The following is a 21,426-nucleotide window of genomic DNA, read 5'->3' as shown; positions in this document are numbered from 1 at the left end:
ACTGTGTTATCTCTTCTAACTTTTATTAAAACTTCAGCTCTCATCTGAAGATAGCTAATTAAATCCATGACAGATTATACACACATTTAAAAACTGCACTGAACTACTTTTTCTAAGGAGAACAGGGTTTATTTTCTTTTCCCATAGTTAAAACTGAGGGTGTATAAGGAGGTTTCATTCATTTACAAAGACAAGATCCTTATCTTTCCCACTATATAGATGGGTTTATATTAAAGTTCCTTTGTTGCGTGACAAGACTCAAGTGCAATTTCTCTCAGTAATTATTTCTTGTTGCTGGAAAGATCTCTCAGCCTTATACTTCTGAAATATATACACTAACATATATGTGAATGCACATCTACCCCCCAGAAAAACATTGTTTAAAATAGAAATACAAGCACTGTACATTTTCCCTTTTTAAGTGTTCATATGCCTTAACTGTAACACGACTATTTTGATAACATTGCAGAAAGTAAATTTTTCTTTTTCACTATAAGTAACAAAGAACCCTTGAAATTATTTAGAATCGTGCTAGGCATAATTTTCTTACATAAATTAAAAGTATACATATAAACTCTATCATGGGCTGGACTTGCTGTACTTCTACCCATCATCCCAAATTACCATGAACTGGTCTTGAATGCAAATGGCTTTGTTATCATAAATAAATATTTGCAGGAATGGATATACTGCTCTGCAGCAAACATTATGCAGCTCCTGCACTGCCAGCTTTGTGCCAGCATGGAGAACACAGATCTGTGCACAGAACTGAGTGGGGCTGGGACACAACCCCCCAAAACCTGAGCAATGTTCACAACAGTTACAAAGAGATATCAAATATACTGATGGAGAAAACACCCTGCCCTCTAGAAAATACGATAAATAACCCACCTGAGCCTCTCTGTGATCCCTTCCTTCTCTTTAAGGCCTTTTGTAAGATATCCTTCATGGTGACCTTCATACTGTCCACCTGAATAAGTGAGAATCCATGAGCAGCATTTCTGCAAGACAGATGCACATGCAGTTTTACAAAACAATCATCAGTGGCAGCTCCCCGCAGCCCTCGTTAGCTTCAAGCAAAGCACTCGTTAGGCACACGGTTAACGAAGTTGGGCTGGAAGGGGAAGGTAAAAGGAGAAACCAAGCAAACTGCCTTAGCAAGGCAGAGACAAACCCAGCCAAAAGAGACTGAGATTCAAGGCAAGGGGTGTAAGGTACTTCCTAATTTATTGTTATTTTTGATCACTTGGTGTTCAGCATTAGAAGAGAAAAATGAGCCAGTGTGCCTGGGGGGGGGGCTCCTCATCTCCTCAGCTCGTGTCTGTGGGCTGTTCCACAGCACAGAAGGGAAGCAGCTTGCAGTGGCCTTTCCCCCCATGTCCCACATGTGACAAGTGCAGAACACCCCTCAGTGACAGCAGCTTTGCAGCACTATCAAGGTATTACTGTAATGCATTATTTCCAACCTAGCGGGGTTTCTTTGGATACATTTTTGTGAACACAATGGCACAAAATGTCCCAGAGAGATCCAAGGCAGTGGGTCCTTGTCCTGGTCATCACCCATGGGAGAGGCCATGGGAAGGACAGCAAAGAGCAGCTGTGGGGGATACTGCTGCCAAACACCCAGAGGGGCACCCCTGGGGGAGCAGAGAAATGACAATATAATAGAAGAGACTGTGAATGAGCAGATCAGTAAATTTTGCCCCTTAGCCCTGGCAGTCAGTCTCAGCTCGTGTCAGTAGATGTCACTGCAGACAGTTCCAGGGAAATCCGAGAGCTGAAGGCTCCCACCGGAGAGATTGCTCTGCATGGAAAAAACTGGTTTGCAAAGCTATTTGGGCAGGAGGAGGAGCCTTGGATCTGGCAACCAGGAATTTTAATGAGGGACTACAGCTCTATATGAACATCACAGCTGGAATATTTTTAAAAGCAACTGGCAGGCGAAAGCAATCCAAGCAACACGAGTACATCCTGAAAAACAAACCCATATTACATGTCACTTTGGAACACAAATGCTGGGATTAGAGGTTGGAGCTCAGGTCAGACATGGCACTCCCAGCCCACGCCGTGACCCAGCCAGGACAGTGCCCAGGGCACTGCCTGCAGCGTGTCATGGGGCCAGGAACGCCCTGCCCAGGCACATGCTGGTCACAGCTCAGTGTCCTGCAGGCACTCGTGCTCCTGGGACCAGCAGCCAAGCCTGGGCTCAGGACATGTCCCCCCTCGCTGCTGGGAGATGCGTTTCCCTCTCCTCGTCTCATCTGAATTTCATTTTCAATTCCCTTTGTTCCTGGCAAAATGAAACTGCCTAAAAGCCCCAAATTTATGTTCTCCAGACCATTTATTATTTATAACTCTATCTTACTCGTCTTCAAACCAAATAATCCCAACCTTTTCATGCATCTGCTTTTCCCTGTGTTTCTGCTGCGTGTTCAGTGCAGCAGGAGCAGAGCTGAGGGGGGAGTGCCACCACGTCTGCAGGTGACACTGCTGTCCTGGGAACAGCCTAGGGCTCAGAGGCTCTGGTTAATGCCTGCAATGAGTAGAGATCTTCCCAAGCACTTCACTGAGGAGCAAATTTCCCCTGAAGCTGCTCTGGAGCTCTGATTTGCACGAGCACACAACACCTGCAGTGCCCTGCCAACCCCTGGCTTCCCAAAAGCCTCCCAGCTTCAGTCCCAGCTGACCTGCTGAGTAAGATTCAGTGGATTCTTCAAAGTGAAAAACCTATTCTACAGTTACAATCACAAAGAGGAAACTACCCTTGTGCTTTTATTTAAACAACACAAGGTTTCTCATTGAAGTGCTACATGAAAAGCCCTCCATGCTGGACCAGGCCACCACAACACCTGGTGCCTCCAGGTAACTCATACAATGCTCTGTAGTGCCTACAGGAATTTCCTAGAAAACTCCAACCAAAATACATGGAAATAAATTCAAATACTGCAGGAAAAAAAGAAATTGCAAAGGCAACAGAAGTCTTCCAAAACCCGCTATGGTCAAAACAACCAGAGTCACAATTGTACAAAAAGCTTTTCTACATTTTTCACCCCAACAGAGCAGGGCCTGCAGCCCCTTCCCACTGGGCACAGAGTGGCCATTGGAGCTGGCCCCAAAAAAGGAACACCCCAAGAAAGGCAGATTCCCTCTGAGCTCCTGACAGCCGAGCTGCTGGAGAGCTCAGTGTCCCAGCCTGGCCAAGCCTTCCAGGCAGCAGCTGGCCTGAGAACTGCCAGACTGATTTCCCTGACACTCCATTACTAACCCCTGCCCCAGCCACGGCCATTCTTTGCCTCAGAAGCTGGATCTCATCCCAGAACAATCTTTAGAAGTTTATTTTACTGATCAAAGCAAACCAAGAAAGCATCTGTGTTTAGCTATATTTAGTGTGCGAGCGGTGAGTGAGTGCTTGGCAGAGCAGTGAAATGCAGAGCACCCTGCTTTGGTGAACTCTTGGCTGTTTGCTCTGGAGCAGAGCCAGAGGGGCTGAGCCCCCATCCTGCTCCCTTCCCTGCCTGCTCCCCTCTCACAGGGCACAACAGAACCTCAGGACAACATTTCAGCACTCACACACCCCAGCACACATCGAGCTGGGGGTGGATTTAAGCCCAGAGCAAAGAGCTGCTGCCAGGCCAGCAAGTCAGAGCACGGCTCCTGTGCCCACAGGAGAAGCCCTGCACAATCACAGTGACCTCTGGAGATCACCCCATGCAATCCCTGCCCAGGCAGGGCCACCCAGAGCAGGGCACACAGGAACGTGCCCAGGTGGGTTTGGGATGTCTCCAAAGGGACACTCCAGGCCCTCCCTGGGCAGCTGTTCCAGGGCTGGCCTCTCCATGGAAAGAAGTTGTTCCTCACATTGAGGTGGAACTTCTTGTGGTTTAGTTTAAGGCCATTGCTCCTTGTCCTGCCAGGGTGTCCTGAAGCTGTGCTCGATCTTCTGGAATACCACCAGCCCACCACAGCCCTGCCTGGTGTGACCACAGCACAGGAGCAACACACACCCACCCCACCCCACCAGTCCCCAGCTTGCTCTGCACTGCCCACGGGCATGGACTGTCCCCACTCAGCCCAATCCCAGCACATCCTTAATTGCAATCACAAACGATGTGTTTTACCTCACTCTGCTAAGGTGGGATACCTTTATTTTAAGTCAACACACTGAAAATAGGACAGACAAGCAGATGCTGGTCAATCAATTAAAACTGCTGCTGGCAAATTGGAAGCCAAAGAAATTCCTTAGCTTGTATTTTCTGTCATTTTGCAAAAACATACCTGGGTGACAAGGTTAAATCAAGCAAAGGAAATCCCTGGCACTTATCATCCACAGGCATTACTGATAAATTGTGCAGTGGAGGAATAAAGGATTACCTTCTGTATTTTTTCATTACACTTTTCTTTTGTTACAGAATACATAAATCCATTGTGGCACAATGTAATATGTATCATCGTGCTACACCTGTGGACGTTTCATAACGGCTGCCATGTCTGTGCAGTCAGGAATGATAAGTGAACCACCCGTGAATGTTAATGATAGTGATCATTCTGCAGTAACTTGGCTTTCCATCTTCTTTTACAGCCTCTGTGCTGGAGCCAGGGTGGCAAGGTTCAGGAGAGGGAAAGGGAAAGGGAAAAAACAAGAGCACAGGCACAGCTGCACTGGGCTCTCCTCACGGTGCTGAGGTGCCACAGGAACAGGCAGGGTCCCCCCTTCTGCCACAAAATCAAACAACCTACACTGGAAGGGTAAAAGGTTTCTGCTCTGAATGAGAACTTTTTGAAAAGCTCTGGAACAATTTTAAAATTTTTTAATTTATTATTTTTTTTTAAACACACAAGTGGAATTTATTTTCCAGAAGTGGAATTTATAGCACTTAGAGCTCACTGCATAACCAGCTGGCATGGCTGGAAGTGCCTGGGAGTGACTAATACCAATTTCCACTTGATCAGCACAAAGTCAGAGTTAAGACTCAAAATCCCAGCTGACGCAACAGACTTACCTTAAGCTGGGTAATTTTTAAGTTAAAGTGCACAGTGATAGGAACCAGACTAACCAATGCCAGCTACAACTTTTATTCTGACCCTAAGTAACCTGTTTTTGTGCATCTCAGGATGGCCTTGCACAGCTCTGTGCAATACTTAGTTTAACTGGCTGCATTTTGACACCACTGTCACAGTCCTTAGACTCTATCAAGGCTTCTGATGCCCTCCTACCCCTCCCTCTCCACTATCCTGGGAGCCACATTTTTAACTTTGCCCCCACATTAGCTGTCTCAAATTTTATATGAATATTCTAAAACGTACTTTGCAGATTACCCACCCCCATGTACAAACCAGGAACAGGCCTTTTGGGGAGTGCTGCTGGAGTCCAAGAAAAAAGACATTTCAGGGCTTTGAACTGAATCTGCAAATGCACAATGCAAGTCTTGTATCTTAAAAGGGTTTCAAACCTTAAACTATGGGGTATGGCAGAGGTGCTGCTTTGAAAATTTGTATATAATAGTCATAGCAATTTAAGTACAATATCAAAACAGAAGAAAAGTGCTACAGAACAGAGGAACTGGATGCCAAATTTCCTCTGTGTGCCAACTGGCAGCTGAGCTACAGCTCCTCGAAACACCATTAGATCAAGTGTGTCAAGTTCCAGGAACAAAATTTCCAAGGGAAAAAGCCCTAATGATGGTACAGATTTATATGAAGCCTTTCAGGTATGACCTCACCACCTCCAGAATTCTGAATTTCCATGGATGTGGTGCTTTGTTTGCCTCTTCCTGACAAACACCCTCACCAGGAGAGCAGGGCTGTGTGTGAGTGCTGTGCCTGATGTTGGACAAAGCTCTGCTTTCCACAGCAGCCACCTTCCAAAAACAGAACTCGCTAGACTAATGGGCAGTGAGCAGCCAGAATGACTGCCCTCTGTCTTCTCCTTGTGTAACTTTGCCAGAGTCCTTGGAACTTGCCAAATTCGGTCATGCCTGCTTAGCCTGCTCGACTGATTGTGCCAGAAAAGAAAATAAGACACAGATGTATTTGAACTCTTTGAGATGCCAGTAAGAGCGACAGCTAATGGCTTCATTTCGACCCTCCCCTACCAGCTGGGCACAGGTGGGGGGATAATGAGGTCCCTCTCCCTAATCAAACTCAATTATTTACTACTCTGTACAGCCACAAAGACACTCACATCCAGCTCAGAATATAAACTGCGCTGTGGGCTACTTCCAGCCACCACCTCTGGGTATTTATAACTAACTCAAGTGGCTCAGAGTTTGCCTTGGCAGGAGTTGAAGTGTATAAAGTTCTGCAAACTGTTTCTGCTGAAACATGTCCTGCTGGAAGGGGGTCCCTGGCGGGGTTCCACGGCGTCCGAGCGAGCATCCGGCACGGGGGGCTGGACACGGACACGGCTCCAGCACCGAGCTGCTCACAACCAGCAACACTTCTCAACAGTGATCCAATATTAATAAACATCACCAGTCACAAGGCTGACACGGCAGCAGCTGAAATACTTCAGCACGAGGAGGGGAAAAAAAAAAGAGATGCAAAATCTCAAACCACAATTACATGCACTGGTAGGTGACAGGGAGGAAGGAGACAGAATTTACAGCAAATCCCTACAAAAGTAAGACAGCATGAACATTTAAACTCACAGAGGTAACAACCTTTTGATCAAGTGATGATCAAGTAATTCTTTATCCTAGGGGACACATTAAAAATTCTAATTTAAACTTAACTATTTACACAGCAATCACAAGTCATTTGAAATTAAAATGTGGACACCTGACTCACCAAACCGACCCTTTCAGGAGAGCACTGCTTATGATGCAGCCATCCTATTTCTCCTCAGCAGCACCTTCCAAGCTAGAAGGGAGCTCCCCACATCAGCACAAATGATGGTAAACCAAAAGATTTTGGATTTTTCTGCAGCTGGACCCTAATCCTGCTCCCAGCTCCAGCAGAGCTCTGCTGGCCAGGCCAGGACCCTCCCAGGGAAGGGCAGTGCCACCTCCTCTGAGCCAGCACCCAAACCCTGCCCCACACCTGGTGACTGCTGTGAAAACTGACCCCAGCTCCTGCACCCAGTACAGCACTGGGGCAGCTGGGAAAGGCACTTTGTCCTGATGAGAAATCAACAATTTAGAGCTGTCTATTGACAGTGACCTCTCCTTCCTCACCACAGCCTCAATGCAGCACAGCCCAGTGTCTCAGCCTTGAATAACTTATTTGTAATACTGGGGCAAGAATATTTTATTTCCCAGTGCCCTAATGCAGTGGAACAAAGTGAATGTGGCCTTTGGGAATACACGTGGGATTTCTGACAATGGCTTTCTGTAGGATGCTTTGGAACGTCCCTAGGAAACACAGTACACAATAAAAAACATAAAAACTAATTAAATAAGCCAGATTTTTAAAAAATGTCTGATTATTCAGACATAGAAGCAGCTGTAGTGTTAAGAAATGTAAGTAATGTCCAATAACCAGGAAAACCCTATTAGCATTTTCATTTCAAGAGCTCCAAACATGAAATATTTTTCCCAAGTAAGAAGTGGCTTATGCTCCTGGCATTTTGTTCTAGTAATTAAGGCCTTTTGATGGTTTAAGAGATTTTTCATTCACGAGTAAAGAAGAATAAAAGTGATCAAGCACAGTGTATATCCCTGCTTCACTGATTAGGAGCAAATTCTTCTGGATCTACAAGTCAGACAGCTCAGGTCTCAGGGATGGGTGGGATGTCCCTCACCAAAACCTTCCTGGACTTGGGAGGGGAATGTCCAGTCCTGCTGCACCTGGTGTGCTTGGTTACTGCTCATTTCTCTGCTCAACCACGGCATTGTTACCAAGCCACACTGCAACTATTTGTCTATAAAATCACTTGTCTGTAAATTCACTGCACAGCACCAGCAAGACGTGTTTTGTGTGTTTTGACCCAGCGAAGTGAAGGGAAGCAGAGGAGGAGGAGGAGGAGGAAGAGGAGGAGGAGGAGGAGGAGGAGGGGAAGAGGAGGAGGAAGGCAGGAGAAAGGGAGGAGGAAGGCAGGAGGAGGAGTAAGGCAGGAGGAGGAGGAAGGAAGGAGGAGGAGGAAGGCAGGAGGAGGAAGGCAGGAGGAGGAGGAGGAGGAAGGCAGGAGAAGGAGGAGGAAGGCAGGAGGAGGAAGGCAGGAGGAGGAGGAGGAGGAAGGCAGGAGCAGGAGGAGGAAGGCAGGAGGAGGAAGGCAGGAGGAGGAGGAAGAGGAGCAGGAGGACGAAGGCAGGAGGAGGAGGAAGGAGGAGGAAGAGGAGGAAGGGAGGAGGAGGAGGAGGAGGAGGAAGGCAGGAGGAGGAGGAAGAGGAGCAGGAGGAGGAAGGCAGGAGGAGGAGGAGGAGCAGGAGGAGGAAGGCAGGAGGAGGAGGAGGAGGAAGGCAGGAGCAGGAGGAGGAAGGCAGGAGGAGGAGGAGGAGGAGGAAGGCAGGAGGAGGAGGAAGGCAGGAGGAGGAGGAAGAGGAGCAGGAGGAGGAAGGCAGGAGGAGGAGGAGGAGGAGGAAGGCAGGAGGAGGAGGAAGGCAGGAGGAGGAGGAGGAGGAGGAAGGCAGGAGGAGGAGGAAGGAGGAGGAAGAGGAGGAAGGGAGGAGGAGGAGGAGGAGGAGGAGGAAGGCAGGAGGAGGAGGAGGAGGAGGAAGAGCAGCAGGAGGAGGAGGGCAGGAGAAGGAGCAGGAGGAGGAAGGCAGGAGGAGGAGGAAGGAGGAGGAAGGCAGGAGGAGGAGGAAGGCAGGAGGAGGAGGAGGAGCAGGAGGAAGGCAGGCGTGCCGGCCCAGGTGTACTCACATGCGCACGAAGAGCGACTGCTTGGCTGCCAGCCCTGGGGACGAGTACTTCTCCACCAGGGCCAGGGTGCTGAAGCCAAACTTGTGGATGGGCTCGTTGGAGTCCAGCGGGGGGAAGTCGGTGTCCACCTCGCCGTCGTCCTCGGCGATGTGCAGGCAGTAGGCATTGACATTGTCACTGCAACAGAGAGCACCTCCTCTCAGGGCACCAAGGGACACCCAGCAGGCACCAAACCCTGCAGCAGGGCCAGCTGCACCGTGGGACGCTCTGGAGAGCCACTGGTGACACCACACAAACGTGTCCCCAAAGGTCCTGTGTCCTGCTGTGCCACAGCCCTGCAGTGACAGAAACTCCCCAAACCTCAGGGCAGAGCAGCCCTTGACTGCTCTGCAAGCAAAACCTGACAATGACTAAAATACACTAAAACCTGTAAAAGTTTTGTGATTTCATAAAGCGGGAAGTAATATTTCTCCATTTGAGAAAATTTATTTATTTATACGATGACTGCACTTCAGAGCTAAAGGCAAACAAGTGGTGTCTGTGATTTTTCACAGATCAAACAACTGTGGAAGTTTAGTGTCTGTAGGCTGGAAAAGCAGAGTGCTCTTGGGCAGGTAATGAACTATGGGAAAAGTAAAAAATCTCCACAACACAGTAGCAATTATTAGCAGAAAACTTACCTTTACTAAATACCTAAGTCCAGTCACTAAAAGCAGTAACAAATTAATAAACACCAACAAACAGAATTAACACAGAAAGTTGGAACAGAGACAATGTGAAAGAAATAAAGAGCTGAGCCTCTTTCTTTCCACAGATGAAAGCCCAGAGGGAAACAACTATTTATAGCTACCAAACAGGTATTAATCATAATTTCCTAACATTGAAATCTATTTCAACTGTTACTTCAGTTTAAATTATTGACCTGAAAATAAATATTCTTTCTGACTGTAAACCTGCCAGCACTCAGGCCTTTCCCCAGCCATGCAGTAAAGCTGGAGGTGCACGTGGCAGCGTGTTTCTAAACTCTGCAGTTTAAATTTGGAGTTTTAATTGCATGATTGATGCTTAAATTAATTAATTGTAAAGTGTATGCTAATTGTTTAATTGGTCGCTTGATCTATATAGATCATTTTTTGAATTAAATGAGTTGATTTACAAAGTTTATTGATTGGATGTGACAATGAATTATTTCACTGACTACCTGATTTGCAATTTTCTCAATTAATTCACAAACCTTTGGTTGCAACTGTGCTTTATTGAGAGTGCTTAGTCTAGGTGATCTATAGGCATCTTATCATGACTAAGACATTTATTATAGAAAACAGGGAATAATGATGCATTGCTGTTAATGCAAGCTGCAAATTTGCTAAGCAAAACTTAATTCAGCAACATTCACCACTCTGAATTTTGAAAATTCTGCAAATAGTAAAGCAACTTTCTGGCCTTGAAGCCCTCCAGGGGTGGGGCAGCCACAGCTTCTCTGGGCACCCTGTGCCAGGGCCTCACCCACCTCACAGCCAAGAATTCCATCCCAATATCCCACCCACACAGGCACAGGGCAGAGAACACACCCAGCACAGCCCCAGTGCCACCAAACACAGGGAAATACACAGCACTGGGTAAACCTCACAGCACAGAGGGGTTACAAATGTCTTCAGTCATGGCCTAGGGTCCTGAACACTAACACAGATTTAGTCACCATGTGTTTAAAAAAATAAAAAAAGTCCAGCGAGTAAACACTGTTCTGCACTTTGAACCTCCACCAGGCTGAGTGAGACTGAAGTTGGGAACTTACAAGTTCAGCACAAAAACTGAGAGATGTAACAGCATTCCTCACTTCTAAAAATAGCAAATGCATCTGAATTGTGCATCTCACTATTAATTTCTTCCTAGAAAGGGATTTTGTTTATTTTTTGCAGGTGGAATCATTCCAGCACATCTGTCAGGGGCTGGCAAGCAAATGGACTGCTGGGTTACAACCCAAGTTCATGTGTAAGAGGCCAGAGACAGGGATGCTAACACTGCCAGTGCTTCCTGGAACCAAGAGACTGAATAGAGACAAATACAATACAATTAAAATAAAAAGGCAGCCTAATTGAATACAGAATGTTCTCAAAGCTGTCAACTAGTACTCATTCACTTCAGACTCTTACACCTATCTTTTAGGAAAATGAATTAGGCAGTAATATATTCTTTTCCTAAAGACAGAAGGGGTTGTTTCTCCTAATTATAAAGTCTAAAACCTCCTCATTATTCTCCCAGTGTCACTAGCAGGTATAGTTGTCACTCTGCATGCCTTGTATACCCATCTGAGGCATTCTGTAGAAGTATTTTAGTGCAGTGTCACAATGATCCCCATTTTGTCTTTTTACACTCTCACCTGACTGAATCAGGAACAAATGGCCAATGTAGAATGGGTACCCTATCTTTTTTACTTGGATGTATGAGAATTAATTTACACTTAAATCAACCCTTGCTCCAGGACTGGCAGTCAGCAATGCTAAAAAAAATGAGAAATAACTAAGAATCTACAAGAAAACAAACTTCTTGGAAACTCGAGGCTCTGCCCCTTAACCTGAGCCTTTGTCCCCTGATTCTCAGTTGCTGCTGTGTCTAACACGTGCTCCATTATTTATTTTATTCCTTCTGCCCTGAGATTTGATTACATTGGACAGCCTCCTTGCTCATGAGCACTTTTTGACACATCATAACATCTTATCCTTCAAGGCAGACAGTGCAATTCATTTCTTCCCACTGTTGCCTTTTGCTGTGGGCAGTGATGGTTCATGGAACACTCCACTCATGGGTGCTGTTCCATTGGAGGTCTGCTGTGCTCCTGAAAAACTCCTGTGTGCCCAAAGACTGACATCAGTGGTGTCTTGCTCATTAAAAAATAACCTAATCATGCACCAAGGACACTTCCCTGAACTTGTGATATAATGAACAGAAATTAATAACAGCAAATGAAATGGCACCATCTGTGAATAATTTTATATTTCTTCTCCAGAACAAAAAAAAGGACAAATCAAACCCAAGTTTTTAACCCCAGAAACATCTCACATGTCTGTTGAGAAGAACTAAGAGGAAACTGATATCCAAAGAAAGAACATCCATGGAACTGTTTTCAAGAGGGGCTGCTTTCCTGTGTGCCCTGTCTGTGGAACAGAAATCAGCAAATCCAAACATGGGAGTCCAAGTGAGCTCATTCCCACTGGCCCCACAGCTGTGCCACAACAGCAGCTGAGACTGCTGAGCCCTCCAGGGCTCCTGACAAATTCTGACAGAGTGAACTGCAAAACTCAGGATCAAAAAACCACCCCCCTCCAACTTATTCAATATTCCAGGAACAAGAAAAAAGTGGAATTTGGCTCATATAGAAAAAATCCCAAACAAAACTATCAACCTCCTTTGCACCAGGGACATCCCTGCCAGTAACTGCTACTGACAACTCTGTAATAAACTGCTCTAAGTGCTACTTTATGTTCTGTGGCCCAGCAAAACCAGAAGTACTTTACACAACTGCTTAAAAATGAAAGCTGCTCAGGTGAGCTGTTCTGAAGAACCTTTTCATCCATCTCATGTCATCTGCCAGGAAAAAGGAACAGCTCTTACTGAACACCACCAGTGCTCCAGCACAGCAAAGGGACTCAGAGGAGTTCTGGACTTTATCTGACATCTTGTGATCTCAGCCATTAAGAACACTACCAAAAAATAGATGGGACATGAAATAACAAATGCCTCTGTGACACCAGAAGAGATAAAGTTTGCATTATTTTTACATAGTTCTGAAATGATGATTCATTTACAGACCCAAGCCTCCCTGTTGATCATTTCCCAGCACACAGCTGGAGTTCAAGGAGAAATGGCTGGAGGTGCAGCTGTGCTGCTCAGAGGGAAACACTGCTAAACCAGAAGGTGCTAGGATTTCTACACCCAAACACTGACACAGCAATCCCTTCCAGTGTGCAAAAAGGCTGCAGAGGAGAAAGGGAGAGGTGAAAGGTAGTAAAGAAAGAGCATTACTTCAGCTTGGGTTCCCGTCCCTCACTTGTATATTGCCAGCAGATGAGCCCGATCAGGTCGTGCACCTTGGCGTTGGCGATGGTCACCACGGTCATGGGCTGCAGCTTCTCCTGGCTCGTGTGCAGTGGGAGGTAGACATCGATTTTTTTGGTTGCTGTTGTACCAACGTGGCCCTGTTGAGGAAACATGTTCCATCAGAGTGTGTAAAAAAAGTGTGACAGGGTTTATAGAGAATCTGGGTGGATGGGGTTCTGCTCAGCAGGAAAACGAAATTCTGCTGTTACAGCTTAAAATTGCAAGAAGATTGAACATTTAAATTACAATTATTTCCTGCTGTTTAAGTGTAAAAGGGACATGAAATATCTGGACATGATTTCACAGATTTCCACAAAGAGCCTGAACTTTGCTGCAGGATCCCATGCTCCTGCAGAATAAAAAAACCCGAATTATCTGTGGGGTGGGGAGGAAGAGGGACCCAACAAACCAGCCTAAGAATTCCAAAGTGCACTACCCTTGTTTCTGCATTTCTGCTCTGTTCTGCTGTTCTTCCCCATGCCCTGAGGAGCCCCCAGGCCCCAGAGGGAGCACAGACTCCACTCACCAAGGCTTGGCCTTGGCTTGCCAAGAGAAGAACGAAACCACACACACATCTGAGCTACTGAAGTGCTCTGTTTGAAGACACCAAGAAGAATCCACTAATATTGGGGTTTATTGGAACTTACTGGATGGAAAGAATCCATTTGGCGTCCTGGAGATTGACAATTAAATAAACCGTGAACACTCAGCAACACAGAGATCTGTGAAGTTTGCATTACAAGAAAAGAATGTTTCATCCACTGCAGGTAGGACTGCAGCTCTCACCCAGAAATCTTTTACACAAACAAAAGATTGCACATCCTGATCCCCTCTTCCAAAGCACTCAAAGTAACTCTGTTATCTCCATCTCTCTCCATACTACAAGAGCTTTGAGAAGAGAAAGGGTTACTTGAATTAATCACTTGGAATTCTAAGTAACAGAATAAAAGGATTCAATGCTATAAATCTATAATGAGAGCATAAAACAGGGAGTTAAATGCCATGTGCTAATTTCAATATATTGTTAAAAACCATTTGATCCTTCAGTGTGATTATAAATTAGAGAAGTAATAGGAATTCAAAGATTAAAGTTATTTGTACCAGCATAGCTAAAAGTGTTATTAAAATCCATCCCAACATAATAAATTTGTTTTTTAAGAAAGCATTTTTATAGAACAGATACCTCCTCTTCCCATATTTTTAGGGTAAGAAGAGACCAGTTTTGCTCATTTAAAGGAAGGGTCAGGTTTGCAACAGAACATGGGATATTCCTTCACTTTGCTTGGATAAACCTGAACAACCTTGGTTGAGCTCATGTGCCTGGGACCCTCTGAGATACCACCCACAACCTCACCAAATCACAACAGCTGGTAAAATACACAAGGATGGGTTTCTTTCTCTCCATCTCTCTTGCTTTGCTACTTCCACAACAGTCAGGGCTGAGACTGATCAGCCCCAGGCCAAGTGGGTTTGCAGGAAACCTCCACTGTGTTCATTGCAAATTGGTAGCATTTCTTCAGAACCACATTATAAATCCAACCCATCAGGTCCCTGTCTGTGGACAGAGCCAAACCAAACCTCAGCCCATCCTGCAGAATTTTAATTGTGCAGGAAGACCCTGAGAGCTCAATTAGTGATGTGCTCAGAGCCCAGGAGGGCTGGACGTGGGCACAGGGACACAGTGACCAGGCTGGACACAGCTCTGGGCACAGCTCTGGGCACAGCTCTGGACACAGCACTGGGCACAGCACTGGGCACAGCTCTGGACACAGCTCTGGACACAGCACTGGGCACAGCTCTGGACACAGCTCTGGGCACAGCTCTGGACACAGCTCTGGACACAGCACTGGGCACAGCTCTGGACACAGCAGTGGGCACAGCTCTGGACACAGCAGTGGGCACAGGGACAGAATGACCAGGCTGGACACAGCTCTGGGCACAGCTCTGGGCACAGCAGTGGGCACAGGGACAGAATGACCAGGCTGGACACAGCTCTGGGCACAGCACTGGGCACAGCACTGGACACAGCACTGGGCACAGCACTGGACACAGCACTGGGCACAGCACTGGGCACAGCACTGGGCACAGCTCTGGGCACAGCACTGGACACAGCTCTGGGCACAGCACTGGGCACAGCACTGGGCACAGCACTGGACACAGCTCTGGGCACAGCTCTGGGCACAGCTCTGGACACAGCACTGGACACAGCTCTGGGCACAGCACTGGGCACAGCACTGGACACAGCACTGGGCACAGCACTGGGCACAGCACTGGGCACAGCTCTGGGCACAGCACTGGACACAGCTCTGGGCACAGCTCTGGGCACAGCTCTGGACACAGCACTGGACACAGCTCTGGACACAGCACTGGACACAGCTCTGGGCACAGCTCTGGGCACAGCTCTGGACACAGCACTGGACACAGCTCTGGGCACAGCTCTGGACACAGCTCTGGGCACAGCTCTGGGCACAGCTCTGGACACAGCACTGGGCACAGCCCTGGACACAGCTCTGGACACAGCAGTGGCAACTCCTGGGCTCTGCACAGACCTGAGTGTCCTCTCCAGGAGGAATCACTCAGAACCAGAGCACAGGCATTACTGGAACCATAATTACATCTTGCTCCCAACTAACAACTGTATTCCAAGTGGAAATGCTGAGGAAGCCCAGAAGATAAAGGACAATTACCGATATTCAAAGAGGCAGCATCAAACTTTATTAATAGATCCTGTATAAAATCCAATGGAAAATCTATTCAGGGCCAGGGGCCTTACCATTTGGAGTTTCCTTAATAGCCTTCAATAAATCTGGAAAGCATAAAGGGGCTGTTAAATTAACATTTTCCTGATCTGTCACCTGTAGCACAGTTAATTTGTCAAAAAATTCTTTTAGCTTGTCACTGGACACTGTATATTCTGACAAATGAAGTCTGGAATAAAATTGACAAAATATCTCGTTAATTTTCTAGGAAATCACAAATCTGATTCCATTAAGTTTTTATTGTTAGAAATGTTATATCCCACCAATCCTTTAAGAAAGTGAGGAGTAACTGGATACACTGAAAATGTACAATAAATCATAGAAAATTTTCCTAGTATTTTTATTGATGGGTTCTTTTAAGGCTCCCTGGTGCTCTCCTACATTATGTCAAATTAAAAAAAAAATTAAAATCTATAAGTTCTTCCAACACAAGATGTCTTTCTAAGATTTAAAATCAAATTTTAATCAGAGTCCATGAGGGAATGCAGCCCTCCCTCCAACAGCAGATGATGTGACCCTTCAATAGGTCACAGTGTGGCCACTGGTACTGCACCTGGCACAGGACACTGGGGACAGCTCATCCATCCCAGGACAACTGACCCCCAAGAGGTGCTGAAGCCCTGCAGAAGGGTGGGAGAGTCAGGTACACCCTGTCCTTCTCACTCCTGCTTTGCTTCACCACCACACAAAATTCAAACAAAGTCCATAAACATTTCCAAGAGAGAAGTGATTGATTTCCAACACTGACAATTTACTGCCTCTTCCTGCACAATGGAGTTCTGTGACTAAATGTTATATCACTTTAAGATTAGATGTTCTAATGATATAATGCAAAGATTGTACTGAATCATTATTTAGTGGGAGTCATAAAAACCTCTTAAAATCAATCTTTCATGCACATCTAGCTTACCCAAAGTTAGCATTTAATTAGATGGCCTTGGCACGAATGAGCTTAGTACTTTATTTGCTCAATCAGTATATGTCTCTTCAGTAATTATAATTAATTCAAGTCATTGACTCACCTCCCAGCAAACAACACTAAACACTGCACAAAATGGAAACAAATGTTTTTCCGTTCCAAATGCAAAATGTCTTCTCACTTTTAAACTCAGTTAGATGTTTTTTGGTTTGGGTGATAAGGTGTTGAATACACTCTGTGATCCAGCACTCACCTCCACCACTTCACTTACTAGCTTATGTATTTAATTGACACACAGAAAATATTTGAAGGGGAAAAGTGGAAATAAAATAACCCAGCGTTTACCACACACAAAAAGTTCTAACAGATCAGAGCACAGATGTTTATGGCAATATAAGGGGCCATATTTTTCTTTTTTCTTTCCTTTTCCAGCCCACCACACTACTCCCTACCATGGCAGAATGGGAATGGGGTTTATTTCATCAGGTGGTTACACCAACATTTCATTACTTTGGGCACTCTGTTCCTTCTGTTATTCTTAAACCACATATGCAGGACAGCCCAGTGAGGCCAGGGTGCACCCCCAGCACATTGCCAGCCCTGCAGCTTTCTCAGTGAAGCCTCAAAGCTGTTCCCTTCTGAGGAGAGGATTCTCCTTTGCATCACCCCAGCTTGTGCTGCAGAGTTAGCAGATCACGATGTAAAACTCCATTAACATCATTAAATACTTAATTTATCTTATTCACACTGTCACTATTCATAAAAATTTAACCCAGTAATTTCCTGTTATCCAAAGCATAACAAAGTATGAATATTTAACTCCAAGGTAAATAACACACTATTATTTTTTATTCTAAATTGTTGACTTCACTTAGCATGCCTGCTCCGTGCGGCACCACGCGATTTGTCAATTAAAGGTCCAGATGTTTCGCAGGCTGCAGAGGCAGCAGCAGCTCTGAGCTATGCGTCCTCTGCATGGCAATGATCACTACAACCCCAGCTCCAGGCTGCATTAACATGCTCATGTTTTATTCCAGCCCCCTCCTAATGTACCAGTTAATTATACAACACACAGCTGAGAAACAGCACCTCCGAGCTGGACAGTTTCCTTCCACCTGAGCACGCCTTCACATGCACCTCAAACCAGGATTTACACAAATAACCTCAGAACCAAGCACCCAAATCACTGCCTGCTCTCACTTGGCTTTCACTCCCACAATTAATACAATTATGTAAGTCCTGAGCAAAGAATAAGACACATAATGCTGGTAACAGCACGTATCAATTATAGTAACATGCATTCATTTATACAACTCTCTATGAATTGAAATCTGGTTTACTTGCAGTGCTGTTAATATGAATTCTTAATACTGTTATTTTTTCTGATAAATGCTACATGGAAGGAGGAAGAAGGCCCAGGTCCATCCCTGTTATAGAGCCCAGGCTGTGTTTATGTCCATGTAGGTGTCAGATTTAGGACAAATGGCCCCGTCCATCCCTCCCCTGTCACACTCCCATGGCACTGTGCCCCATGCAGGCTCCCTGTCCGTGTGCCCAAGCCAGCACAGAGGGTGGGATGTCCCTCCAGCTGTGTGGCACCAGCTCACCTGCCCCTGCAGCTCTAGGCTGCTCAGCTCCCACAGCTCTAGTGAGGATAAAAACCCATGTTCAGATTGATCCAAGTGCAGTTGCTCCAGCTGCAGCAGAAACGCATTCATTACCCCAAACTGTCCTTGAATTCCTTCTAGTGAGGAACAGCTTCTTTAGAAGAATTATGTATTTTTTACTTAGTAATAAACATTACAATTTAATACTGAGGAATAGAGTTATTCTTTGTAATAACAAAATGCAACCAAAACTTATAATTAAAACTGCACCATAAACATTATTTGTGCGTTAAGGAACATGCCACGATCTATTTTAACGAACAGATGCTCTAAAAAAGATAAATGTTTTCAGAAATATTCAATCCTTGAACAGATCAGCCTCTAATCCTCTGCTTCTGCTGCACAAAGCAGACAGCTCAAGTTCCTCGAGGACATCAGCCAACCTTAGGTGGAACATTTTTAATACATCACCGTGTCACTTTTTAATGTGCCACAATCTATTAACCACATGGCAAACTAACAGGGATTTTTAAAATATGGGTTTTACAGCTTTGTGCCGGTGATTAATTAAATAAATAGCCAGCGTTTCACAAATCATCCCTCTAATTAGTGCGAGGCAGGCAGTGTGCATTCCCTGGCACGGGTGCCAGCTGAAGCTCGCAGAAGGGCAGCGCCCGCGCCGGCGCCGCCGCCGGCCCGCAGGTGCTGCACTCGGCTGGAACGGGGCTCCAGCTGCTCCCAAAACATGCTCTGGGCAATTATTCTCCCTCATCCTGCAGGAAACTCTCGAGGTAACAAAGGGAATGCAGCCACGCCTGGGATTTGACCTGAAGTAGTGAAGTTGTGTGCTGCAGAAAATGAACAAATATTAAAGGCAGATGCTGGAAAAAATGCACTCGTTAAATGATGCATTTTCTGTCAAAACATTTCAAAGCTGAAGCTACAACTAATTACATGCAGCCCATTCAAAGAAGCCAAGCAAGGCTTATCATTAAAATGACTCAATTATTCTTAAAAGAAAGAGAAAATCATCTGTAAAACCTGCCTGCAATCTCATCAGTTTTACTGTACCCACCTCGATACATCATTTCCCCCAGAGCTCAAATTAAACTCTTAATAGTTAATATGCTCAAGTTTCACTATAGGTTTTTCTCCATATTATTACTAACTGGAATTTCCTACCTAGGAAGGGTTTTATATGGAAATTTGTTCTGCAGTGTTTAGTGACACTATCACAACAGCTTTTTGCCCCTCAATTTAAAAACCATCAGAGAGACAGAATGTGATGGGGAGTCAGGCAGCTCATGGGATTTGATTTCTTCCACCAGGCAATTTCTTTCTCAGCAGCAGTCCCCAAACTACCCCCTTAAAGTCAAATTTCCTTGCACTCAGGAAGAAATTTGCAGTCTTGGACTGGGGTGTCACAGAGCATCTGCCCTGCAGTGCCAGGGCAGCACTGGCAAGGAGTCCAGGGCTGATAAATTATAAATATTAAATAATAAATATTAAACATTAAATATTAAATAATACATATTTAATAATAACAAACAATAAACCATAAATCATAAATAATTAATAAATAGTAAGTGTCCTCCTGACACTTCTTCCCCCCTGAACTCCCCCTCCCTCCTGGCAGCAGGCAGAGCTGGCACACCAGTGCATCCAGCACCCAGAATCATTTCAAGGAGGGCTCTCCCCTCCACCACCTCAACATCCACGTGGCACTTGGGGGCACCTCTAAAAGGAACATTAAAGACTTTAACCTCAGGAAGCTTTTGCCCTTAAAATACATGACAATTCCCTGATGGGATGTTCAAGCAACTTTGATGCAGGACACTTTCTGACATAAAGCATTTTCAACATTTTCCCCCAGGATTTAGGTCCATAGCAGCCTGAAGTTTGATAAATTCATAAATTCAATCTCCACGAAGACCTGAGAAACTGCTCTTATTAGTAAACCAAGCAAGCTCCACTCATATTGAGAAGATAGTGAGAATTTTCTCCCTCTTCGGTTCAGATAGGGAAACAAAAGAAATTACATGCAAAAAAATCTGATCATTGTATTGCCTTTACACATTCTGAGTGGGAAATAGTAAATAAATAAAAAAATAATTTAATGAAGTATAAATGGAATCAAGAATAAACCAATTACCACTTCACTTACATTTAATATTTAACTACAAAACAAGAACTCTTTGATTAGTGATTTCAGGGTGCTTAAACAAACCCATAAGTGAGCCCTTTCTCCATAATTACCACCAATGCTTTAAAATGATTTTTCAACTACTAGGGTCAAAGTAAATGCATAGTCTACAAGACAATCCTATGAGAAACTAAAAAAACCCCAACTTTCTGTCCCTCAGGAATGTTTCTCCCAACAAGCATATCTGTTAAATGGACGCATCCAACTCTTCTGCAAACAGCAGCCATTAGAAACATGTGCTAATAAAACATTTCCATATTTCTTTGGCTGTTAAAAACCTCAACTTGTGAATACGTTTTTTATTTGATTTGATCTGTAATTAAGGGAAAGATAATGACACTACTAAATTGCTAAAAATCAATTAGATAGAATAAAACGCAATATGATTCAGCCAAAAGATTAACAAGTGCATTATAAAAACTCTTTAAAATTCTTTAATTCTAATTAAGCTGCTTCAAATGGCCATGGCCTAAAAAACGCTTTTAATTTTGAGGCATCACCAATTTTCCTGCGTGTTTCACTGTACTGGCTGTTTGATTTCCTTTTTTTTTTTTTTTTTTTTTTTTTTTTTTTTTTTTTTTTTTTAAGGAAGATTTAAAGAAGAAGTGGCAGCTTGGGAGGGGGCTCTGGGCAGAGTCAGCCCCTCCATCAGCTCCCTCTGCGTGCCAATGGCTTCACTTCACAGCAGAGGCTGAAATAAAATGTTAGAGCAGAATTTCCATCTCTCCCACAAAACCAGTGGTTCCTCATGGAGCCTCCCATTCTGGAAATTCCCAAACCCTCCTGGACCTGTGTCACCTGCTCTGGGTGAATGATCTCCAGGTCCTTTCCAACCCCAACAATTCTGGGATTATGTGGTTCTGTGAATGTCAGGACAGGTTTCTCCAGCAGCAAATCCATGAGCAAAGCCACGACCACACACAGAACGAGAAACACTTGTGCCCAGTTTAAGCACTATCCCACCTCCTTTGTAAGACTTTAAGTGCAGCTTAATTTTAAACAAATCAACCAGCAGCCTCTCTAAGATCAACTAACAGCAAC

General features: G+C 45.0%; 1 protein-coding gene across 3 annotated transcripts in view; it reads right to left on the bottom strand.

Moving 5' to 3' along the window:
* Positions 1–21,426, bottom strand: part of MAPKAP1 (MAPK associated protein 1) — an 82,135-nt gene that overhangs the window by 36,212 nt on the left and 24,497 nt on the right. For all 3 annotated transcript variants that reach the window (XM_056505237.1, XM_056505238.1, XM_056505239.1), the window contains exons 5-7: positions 12,823–12,995; positions 8,800–8,976; positions 892–1,001 (exon numbers count right to left, since the gene is read on the bottom strand). In XM_056505237.1, coding sequence (XP_056361212.1) covers positions 892–1,001; positions 8,800–8,976; positions 12,823–12,995 — 460 coding nt within the window. The remainder of the gene's footprint in view (positions 1–891; positions 1,002–8,799; positions 8,977–12,822; positions 12,996–21,426) is intronic.

Source organism: Oenanthe melanoleuca, chromosome 17, assembly GCF_029582105.1.
Source record: "Oenanthe melanoleuca isolate GR-GAL-2019-014 chromosome 17, OMel1.0, whole genome shotgun sequence".
Classification (NCBI taxonomy): Eukaryota; Metazoa; Chordata; class Aves; order Passeriformes; family Muscicapidae; genus Oenanthe; species Oenanthe melanoleuca.
This window is presented reverse-complemented; position numbering and strand designations above follow the sequence as displayed.